Below are 10,407 nucleotides of genomic sequence, written 5' to 3'. Positions count from 1 at the left end.
ACTGGCAATATCAAATGCCCTTAGTTCAGAAAGGATGATGATGTGGGGCCCTTTCTCAGAAGTCCTGGGAGTTACCAGTCCTTAAAAGCTTTTCTTTTTAAGAATGGACTAGTTTTTGAGCTAAAACATGCTCTATTATTCCCTAAATTTAGATTTTAAAATATGGCTTTGGGTCTGTAAAGTTACTAAGACTTTCAAGAAAGGTCCCAGCATCAAGAGTATCAGATCATAGTTAGAAGAGGAGACTACTATTAACTATGATCAGATGGAGGATTTACAGGGTTATTTGAAGGGAAACTACTAACAGTAAATAACTGAGGTGAAATGCTAAAAGAAGCACTAGGCAATGGTAATGGAGCAGTTAGGGAGCCATATCAGCTTTCTCTTGAATTGTAATTAGTCAACAGTGAAATAACCATGATATTTGGCATTCCTCTCAGCATTCCGTCCCACCATGTTATCTTATATTATCTCTTTAAATAATCTCAGGGGTGGTTTCACAGGTACTGTAGGCCCAAGCCATCATTCGTTCTAAGTAGAAGGCTGCTATTTGTCTCCATGCATAAGCCAACGAACCCTGTCTAACCATGGGAGACCTGGGTATGATATTAGTTCCAGGCTCCTCTCAATTCCAGTGTAATAGCCAATAAATGAAAGTCTAGTGTTGATACATCGTAACTTGTCCTTACATATTGGAATAGAAGGACCTCGTACTGAGTCACTTGCATTGATGTGAGCTAATTAGTGAGCCTATGTAGCTGGTGGCATTTCTTGCAAAGCCCTTTGTTTTGACAACAGAGTCAAAATGACAAAGCCATTATCACAAATGGAGATCACCAACCTGAGATCTAAATCAGTTGAGTGTGAACCCATGCCAGCCATAATATAGGATAGGATAGGATAGGATAGGATACTTTTTAAGTGGCAATATGCTTCGCCGTACGGCTAGTTTTACAGATATTCCCACTACTAAAATTAAAAAATTGCCATGCTGGCAACAGTCAGAGTTTATATATATTTTGAATGTTTTAAGACCATATACCAATTTTGCACTATGATCTATTTATTGCTAGTCAGCAAATGAAAGGCATTTATCTAAAGGTCTGTAGGCAAGATTGTCAGCCTTTGGCAAATAATCTCATAAATCCTCTGGTCACACAAGCATTCTTCATCATGAAGACAAATCAGAACATTTTACTGTCTGCCGCAACCTGAGGACCTAGACGTTTAATAGTCAATCCTCCCCTTCAAACCATCCTGTCTCCCTCCACCCCAGGAGTAGGGACGGGGGCTGGCAAACGTTTGGTGGGTGTGAATCAAATTCATTGAACCCCTAAATCAGTCAATACTGAATTTTTTCACACCAAAAAACGGCTGGTAAAATTGAACATTCTCTTACTCAAGTGTTTTCACAAGCACTGCCATGAATAATGATGTGTTTCCAGTTCACTTAATGAAATACGTTCAGTGAAGGGACTACACCTGTGGATATCTAGACCTGTTATAAAAACACCCATTTTTAACCCCTTTAGAGGTATGACGAGCATCCCCTAAGCGCCGCAGAATCTTTGCAGAAAGTCATGTTGCTTAGCAACACCACTGACCAACGAATACTGCAGGAAAGCTAGTCTGTCCAAAGACCCTCTATTTTCTCTTGAGTTCAGCAAAATATTAACCCGGCACGTGGGATATGAACGAGCAAAGGCTGGGGAAAGACAAAAATATTTTTTTGGCTCGCGCTTCGTGGCCGCTCGCGCGCGCGCAAAGAACTTGAACTGATGAACTCATAACAAAAAAAACACAAACGTTAGTGGACAGAATACAGAAAAGCCGATTTTCAAACTCATTCATACACAAAAGTCAAGGACACTTCTCGATGTTCATCTTTATTACTTTGGATATTCCGTTACCCTGACGTACGATAACTACACACTGAACTACTGATAAATATCTTGACCCAGAGTAACTGTATCCCGACATTTGTACCACGGTTAAATATCCTACTTATTATTACGTTACGATATTATGTACGTTCTGGCATCACCTGGTTCTTGTCACCTTCATAATATTTACAACACAGTTTTACGGCTCACCAAGTCATTCTGTACAAATTCCACTCTCCAATGGCTGCGAGCCACTTAAATAAAATTCTCTCCCATAAGGAGCTCATTGACTTCCTGGGTACCGATGCAGATGTCCTCTTGGCTCGTCACGCAATCTTTCTCAGAACGAAGGATTAAACTGCGTGACGTTCCAAAAAACAGTTTGCAACGAAAATTAGAAGCATTTAGCAGCTAGAAATCAATTCCGCAGGCTAAATAACAGACATAAAAAGCAAAGATATAAATAGTTACAGCTCTTCTATTCTAATCTCGGATCGATATTTTCCGCTTGATTCTAAATTCCTACATTCCTAAAAGAAACAAACTACAACTAATTAAATTTAACACAACGACCTGCGTTCAAACTCAGAGCGGACAAAGAAACTTAACTTTGCGAGCTATTCTTAAGAAAGGCCTGTGCCTATTTGGCCAGCACGCCCCTAAAAGTCCTTAACTTGTCCTAAGCTAGCATCCAGTTAACCTATAATCAAAGCTGATAGAAGACAAGAATGCTCAACTGACTGATTATGCATTTTACATGACGTTTAAGTTGAGCATTCGACACACTTGAGAGAGTGAGTTTTTTAACAAACTTAGAATTTACGACTTTTCTCCTTAATTCCAAAAAAAAAAAAAAGATTAGAGAAAATGATAAATCAAGATCCTGTTAAATAGTTGAAAAAAACAGTTCAAACCTCAAATGTTTGTTCCGGGTTTATCTATTACTTTATCACATACAACCCGTTTCAAGGTTTTCGACTTAAAAAACAACTGCCATCAAATCACAAATGATCACAACAACAATAAATATGTCTTTTTCGAAAGCATCTAAAGCGCGTAACAGTAAGTTTGAAATAAAGCAAATACAATATAAAACTTAAAAAACTGAATTTCATTTAAGAAAAATAACTTCCAATGATTGAATCTTGTAAATGTACATTTTACTTTGTAACAAAATAAACACGTCTATGATGACGACAGGCTATCATCTAACAGCGACTATAATGGCCTATTAAATAACTCTTAATAAGTTAAGCAAGAAGCTTTATGAATAAATTAATAAATAGTGACCCACAGAGGGTCCTGATTGATTTCTTTGACAGGGGCTGCAGTTTATGCTCCAAAGATCTTTTTCACTGTGTAACCCTGGAGACAAGAGAGAGAAAACCTTGTGGTTAAAAATTGGAAAGACTTAACGGGTGGGAAAGGTGTATAGTAGTTGGTTTTAGGGGGAGGTGGAGAGGAGAAAAAAGGTCGGTCACAAACATTTCTTCTTGGAACGTGGCAAACGGGGCCCGCGTGACGCATTAGGCAGTTTTCCATTGGTGGGGTTTTACGGTGACCAAGTTGCGTCCCTTGCTGGCTAACCAGGACAGAGTCACTTGACTTCCCTAGGCCAATCAGAAGAAACTAAAACCAGACACTGGCTGGTACACTCTACTTTTCGCGCGCTTTTATCTTCACCTCGGCTTTTGGTGACTTGTCCTCAACTGTCGGAAAGTTATTTACATTTTCCAATAACATCGGTTTGACAGGAGGCTAGTATGTGCGCAGATTGTAATAATTTCATTCTTCATTTTCCTTCTCAGGACATTTTCAATGAATTCGCTCAGATATAACGATGCAAAACCGAGACAATTATCACCAACCAATGTTGGTGCACTCTGGAACAAAGGGATCTTATTTTGCAATGCTCATATTTAAGAAGGGCTCTTACAGGCATGGAGTAGAAGAACAGGCCCATAAGAGCCACCAGGAGTCCAATGACCAGGAACTTGATCAGGCACATTTTGTAGTTATTCCACAGCAGGTACTTCAGGGACTTGAACGGGTTCATGAACCACGTGAACGTTGAATCAGGACGGCTACAAGAACAAGTTAATTCGAACAAGTAAGAAACAGAACAGGCAGTTTTTGACTTCCATGTTAAATGTTACATGAGAGATCAAGAATGAGGTGTTGTCCAGATTGAACACAGTATCTTACTTAGGTTTCTCCAGAGCCTGCGGATCCTCTCGCGCCCGTCCAGCGGGCTTCTTCTCGGCCTCTTCTTGGGTCAGTAATTCAAGTTCAGCTTCCACTTTGCCCTGTGTTAGGATCGCAACAAAAAAGGGAATGTTTCACGATATTGCAATCTCCACGACGAGTAACAGGGTCATAATGAAGAGAAAAATAACACGTAAATCAGTTACCAATAAGATTAGCTATTACGGGGTGATTTCAAGGAATTACTTTATTCCACATGAAATTTCAGGGTATTACGACTTCACATCAGTTTCAAATCGATACAATCTAAAGCCATACTCGTTTAACATGTCCGAGATGTTACCAGCTATTTCTCTCTCGCTTTACAAATCATTGCCCCTCAACTAACATTTTGTTTCACGCAGTTGTTATAAAAAACACCCCCTTTCTGCTTTCCAAATTTCTTTAAGCGTTCTAGAAAAGCGACGGTTTCAGAATTGCAACACAGCAGGAGAGGCAAAGCAAGGTTATGAAAGAAACTCTTTTAATAACCAGGTATTGATATGTACTCGACAAAAATGACCAACTTACAGCCAGTTCAGGAACTTCTTCGTCAGTGTTGACCACAAACGGCCAGAATCCCTTGATGTGTTTGATCTTGAAGAAAGAGATCTGGGGCACACTGCCGTCCTGCTTCATCAAGTCCAGAGTACAAGTCTTAGCGGACTTCGCACCACGGGGCATGCGCGTTAGATCAAGCGTCAGATCACCTGATAAACATAAGGTAACAGTTAGATGAGTTGTCATGATGACGGACATGCTTGAAATCACTTGGAATTCTCAAAAACAGACAACTGGGACCTGCAGAGTGGGTGACTAGAAACACTTTGCCCAAACTCTAGCACTGTCGTGGTCTTAACAATCGAATTTAATTGAAACAAGAGCGGACAATAATTCTAAACCACTGCTAAGACAGTATATTATTCTTTTAAATGAGTCTCTTTTCATTATCCAAATTTCCGTTGTTGTTGTAGTAAAAGTGTCACATACAAAATTTATTTCTAAAACGTTATCTCACCAATGAAGTCGTCAGCGGAGAATGCGTCAGCATCCCAGACCTGCAGGTGCAGTCTGGCAGGAACTTTCTCTTCAGACTCGTCCCATGAGAAGAAACTTGCCTGTAACACGACAAAACATAAGTGCTAAATGTTACGCTTACAAGCAACGTTGAACAACACGTGTAGGGACTCGATTATCAACGCGTGGCACAGTGGAAATATACGTAAAACAGCACCACAAAAGCAACTGACCGCCAATAACATCTAATGATCGAAACGCATTTTTTTTGTACTATCAAGAGTGATCAATCTGACATATTCTCAGAAATGAAGTTTAACCCAACGGAATCCGTTTCAATCGCATCTAGTTTTGAAAATTCATCTTCTTTTTTCTTTGTTTCCAACCCTTTCTTTCTTTCGTGTTTTTCCACATGTTTAGTATTTCATTGCAAGATTTCTTACGTGAATTGAAGGCGAATTAGTACCAAACAACAAAGGCTACAGTATCAGTCTGCGAAGTCTGAGAGCTGGATGGGATTACAATCTTCAGAACCGTTTTAAAATACTTAGGATAAAGGAAAACGTTCATTCAAGAAAAAGAGCCAGGCAACATCGATGTTACACCAATGAGCGCACCTTCCGAGTGATGACAATTCTTTCTTCGGCCTTCTGGTATTGGAATGGGAAGATGAATCTCCAGTTGAAGTTTCCCTCTCCAGTAAGCGACCTGACAGGTTAGGGATAAAATACAACATTAGTAAGGAGAGTTTGTCTTTATGAAGGACCCAATTCGTAGAACCAACATTACATGAAATGGGTGGTAGTTAGTAAAGAGAATTCACATGTTAAACTTTGGAAGTGTACCTGTAATGCACATCGGTCTGTTGCCTGTCCTCTTTCATTCCCTCCAGCCAGCTAAAACAGAGAAAACAGAAGTTACCACAATATCAAACGTTACTGTTAAACTTTACGTAACTCCCTGTCTACAATCATAGACAAAAGTCTTGGGACAAATTTGCACTTTTGCGCTAACGCCAGAAGCGAATAAACTTCACCTGCCTAACTTCGCCCCCCACCCCCCATACAATGTTGAAAACTACTACCTGCAATTTCACCTGATTTTGAACATTGTGTTGGGTGGGGAAGGGGGACAGCAACGCGTTTTTAAAGGATATAGCAGCGTTTTTTTCAAACTTCAGTACTAAAACACAGATAATTCGTTACATTACATAAATGTCCCAAGGACTTTTGCCCACAACTGTAGCTCATATAAATAGCAAACAGTAATGCCATCAACAAACACGTCTTCGAGACCTAAAATGTACGAAAAAGGATATACAAAATACTCACCCTTTGACAAAAATATCACTGCACTTCTCTCCGGTCAGGATATTTGATTCCTCGAGGAGAACGTCTTCAGTGTTCCAGATAACCACTCGCAGCTCATAGCTAAAAGAAACATCACCGGTTATTTATAATTACTCAGTATTAGGGTAAAGTTTGTATGACCCACACAACCTAGCATAAAGCTAAGAGAGTATTGCTACACTTCCCCCTCCCCATCCACGATAGGATACTTGTCCATTACAGATTACAGTCCTTAGGATTTTGTCAAGTTATGCTAAGGGAGTTGATCAGTAGCCATTTACAATCCAGATGACTGATTCCGCCAGCATCAAATAAGTAACTTGAAAATGTCTTCACGGAGTCCAACGAGCAAGACCACGTAAATTATGGAGAAAAATGTGAGTGACCCCAAATACCAAGGGTATAAGGGTATAAGGGTATAAGGGGTATAAGGGGTATGAGGGGTATGAGGGGTATGAGGGGTATGAGGGGTATGAGGGGTATGAGGGGTATGAGGGGTATGAGGGGTATGAGGGGTATGAGGGGTATGAGGGGTATGAGGGGTATGAGGGGTATGAGGGGTATGAGGGGTATGAGGGGTATGAGGGGTATAAGGGGTATAATGGTATAAGGGGTATGAGGGGTATAAGGGGTATAAGGGGTATAAGGGGTATAAGGGGTATAAGGGGTATAAGGGGTATAAGGGGTATAAGGGGTATAAGGGGTATAAGGGGTATGAGGGGTATGAGGGGTATAAGGGGTATAAGAGGTATAAGGGTATAAGGGGTATAAGGGGTATAAGGGGTATAAGGGGTATAAGGGGTATAAGGGGTATGAGGGGTATGAGGGGTATAAGGGGTATAAGGGGTATAAGGGGTATAAGGGGTATGAGGGGTATAAGGGGTGTAAGGGTATAAGGGGTATAAGGGTATAAGGGTATAAGGGGTATAAGGGTTTAAAGGTATAGGTAAAGGTAAAATCTTAAATGATAATGATAAAAAAAAAACAAAAAACTGCTTTACAAGGAAGCCGTGTATAAAAGCAAAATAAAACTTACATAAGACTACCATCAAAATCATAATTCTTCAACTTAGATTTAAATTCATCAAGAGAGGGTGACTGACGAATATATACGTGTAAATTATTCCACAGTACAGCTCCGCTGTAGGACAGACTTCTTTTACAATAATTAGTGAGGGGCTGTGGAATGGCAAGCGAACAGTCACTAACTCTTAAGTTATAGGTTAAGGTATCGGAACAGAAGACAAAGTACGAACTAAGTATACCATAGGAGACGAAGTGCGAACGAACTATACTATAGAAGCTCAATGCTAAATAAACGTCTTGGTAATTGTTGGGTATTTCACGCCATACTTTCGCGTTTTTCTAAATGGCGTTAACAAATAAAAGGTTTCAGCTTGTTTGTGGATAATCCTTACCTTGTGGGTTTCCTGGGAGTGATGTCTACAGGAGCACCAGGAGAAGGCATATCCATAGGAAACATGTCGACCCACATCTCAATTTTACCCTGTAGACACAGACACAGACATCAGTTCACTGTAAAATCAACGATCAAGTGTAGCCAAAAAGAGACTTCTTCGTTACTTCATGACTTGTCACTAGCATACATAACCTTGTTCTGTCAATACCATTTGAAATGAAAGGCTCCAGAAGGCTTATTTATATGCCAGTGGTAAACATACTAAAGACTACAATTTAAACCATCCAAAAGCAGACACGTTTTCCTTGCGGACAGTTTTTGCAGGGTCCAAAGATGTCCACTTTCAGGTTTGACTGTATTACCGCATAACATTAAATGACTATACAAACCTGCTCCACTCCAGGTTTTTCCGGGTTGTACAGTGATCTGGTCTCCACATGTTCAGGCACCAGTGAGAATCCTCTCTTCAGTGTGTGAAAACCCCGAAGAGCTTTAAGAGCGACGGGTTCATCTGACTGCCTGAAATGACCTGCAAAGCGAAATCAGTACTTATTAAACCACGCCGCACGAAGCTGACTTATAAAGTTCCCTCCAATGACGTGAATTGGGCGATCACGGAATGGTCCTTCGTCAAGTAGGCTGTCACGCGCCTCTTCTCCTAGTGCCGCGTGGCAACCTAGCTACATAACACCGCGAAGAAAACTGTAATTGGCGCAAGGTTTCAATATTCCACCAACAATTCAATCGATGACTCTCTTCCATCCTAAACTCCACTATAATGAAGACTGAATGAGGATAAAATATATCAGACTCACCACTCTCCTCTAGAACTTGTGACGTAGCACCAAACACTTTGTTGTCAATTCGAACTCTTCCCGTGGAATAATGCGGTCCGTCCAGGCCCTCCTCTTTACAGATCTTGGCGAGGATCTGGGTCGGGCGCATTGGGTCGCGCCACTTGTTGAATCCAAATCTGTAAGGAGGAGCACATTAAAATTAGCTAATCACAAACTACTAAAGTAGATTTTATTCCATCCACCTAGCGACGGCTAATCGGAGGTACAAGTCCCTGAAAAATCCCTAGGCTTGGATAGGAAAGATCTTACCTCAAAACAGCTTGAGTACTGAATAATACATATTCCTCTGACTTACATGTCAAGTAATTAAAATTCTTAATTTAAAACTACTACTTCTGAATAGGTGATCTCTCACATGTTCTAGGTAACACTGACACCGATCATCTTATTTCGTAGAAATATTTCATTTTCGAGTAAAACGTGAATTTCGCTCTGAGAAACAGCCTGATAAATTCACTTGGTGATAACCCGTACATAAGTAATAAACTAGCATCCCATCCCGGGTGGGGAGCAATCCTCCTAGTACAGTGTACGTGCCGGCAACAAAGAGGTATATCGATAAGACTTCTCTGATTCCTAGGGTATTGGAACGGACTCAATAACTTTTTTCCTTTCAAGCAAGGAAATATATCGTATCCTACAGATGCAAACGTCTATAATGAAAAGATAATGTGATTAAAGAAGCTTGTAGCCGTGGCTTAGCGAATCAGAAAGAACGTTTGACACTCACGTGGCATAGCTCTCCTGCAGACCACAGGTGGGCCGATGTTTGCTGTAGAACCTGTTCTCAAGATCAACTTTAGTTTCGCCGATAAGATCATCACTTCCCACCAAATCCCAATCATACACACCAACAGTTAATACGGAGTCCATGGGGATGATTGCCTCGAATTCAAAGCACCTGCAAACATTTCAAGTCATATACAAGGTCAGTGGCTTGTAGGTCATAAGCAAAAAATATGCACAAATAAACGTAAAAAAATTTGGAGGACTCGGTGTAGTTAAAAACTCTAATATCTGCAGCATTGTGTGGTAGGCAGGCTGAAAGAAACTAAAATCAATTGGAATAAAAATCTGCGCAGAAATATGGAAGACTCTAAAACAAAATCAGTAGCCCCGAAGCTATGCTAGACCTCCATTCTCCCTAGCTACAATTGTTCTTATGGATAGAGTCAGTTTCAGACACGAAAAAACTATTTAGAGAACCAGTTAGAGCAGGCTTTATTCGGACAGGTACACGGTGGTCCTAAAAAAGACTTGATGACACCCAACATAGCAATCACTTAAAAAGTCATTCAGATAGCCACCCTTACCTTCCAAACACGGGGTTGAGCTGTTTTGACACGTAGTTGTCTCGGTCCCTCACTTTGTGTTTACCAAGTGTTACCACAAGATATGGGTCAGCCTAAAGATTACAACGATAAACGACACCAAGTTAAAACAAAGTCTGGCCGATAAAGGGTTCTTTCTCAGTATGGCTTTCCTAAAAGATTATTCGTTTATTTATAGTAAGAGAAATTACAATTTACCTTTCCGTTGACATCCGAAGGATGCAAATTGATGGCCTAAAAACACAACGAGAGCAGTAAGAGAGTAAGCACATGACGACAATCAAACCAGAACCCATTTTGAGCGAC

The 10,407-nt window shown here is 40.4% G+C and overlaps 1 protein-coding gene across 7 annotated transcripts in view; it reads right to left on the bottom strand.

The window, feature by feature from the left end:
- Window positions 1-1,860: 1,860 nt before the first annotated feature.
- Window positions 1,861-10,407, bottom strand: part of LOC110066837 (otoferlin-like) — a 41,059-nt gene continuing 32,512 nt past the window's right edge. For all 7 annotated transcript variants that reach the window (XM_089279074.1, XM_089279077.1, XM_089279080.1 and 4 more), the window contains 14 exons: window positions 10,300-10,335; window positions 10,084-10,175; window positions 9,501-9,671; window positions 8,729-8,886; window positions 8,303-8,442; window positions 7,912-8,000; window positions 6,476-6,574; window positions 5,990-6,040; window positions 5,762-5,852; window positions 5,146-5,245; window positions 4,659-4,837; window positions 4,089-4,189; window positions 3,820-3,967; window positions 1,861-3,248 (listed from right to left, as the gene is read on the bottom strand). In XM_089279074.1, the coding sequence (XP_089135200.1) occupies window positions 3,216-3,248; window positions 3,820-3,967; window positions 4,089-4,189; window positions 4,659-4,837; window positions 5,146-5,245; window positions 5,762-5,852; window positions 5,990-6,040; window positions 6,476-6,574; window positions 7,912-8,000; window positions 8,303-8,442; window positions 8,729-8,886; window positions 9,501-9,671; window positions 10,084-10,175; window positions 10,300-10,335 (1,488 nt within the window). In that variant the 3' untranslated portion in view covers window positions 1,861-3,215. The remainder of the gene's footprint in view (window positions 3,249-3,819; window positions 3,968-4,088; window positions 4,190-4,658; window positions 4,838-5,145; window positions 5,246-5,761; window positions 5,853-5,989; window positions 6,041-6,475; window positions 6,575-7,911; window positions 8,001-8,302; window positions 8,443-8,728; window positions 8,887-9,500; window positions 9,672-10,083; window positions 10,176-10,299; window positions 10,336-10,407) is intronic.

The sequence above is a fragment of the Orbicella faveolata genome, unplaced genomic scaffold, assembly GCF_042242905.1.
Source record: "Orbicella faveolata isolate gen_17 unplaced genomic scaffold, um_ofav_v1 contig_47, whole genome shotgun sequence".
Lineage (NCBI taxonomy): Eukaryota > Metazoa > Cnidaria > Anthozoa > Scleractinia > Merulinidae > Orbicella > Orbicella faveolata.
The sequence above is the reverse complement of the archived record's forward strand: the minus strand, read 5'-3'. Positions and strand labels throughout refer to the sequence as shown.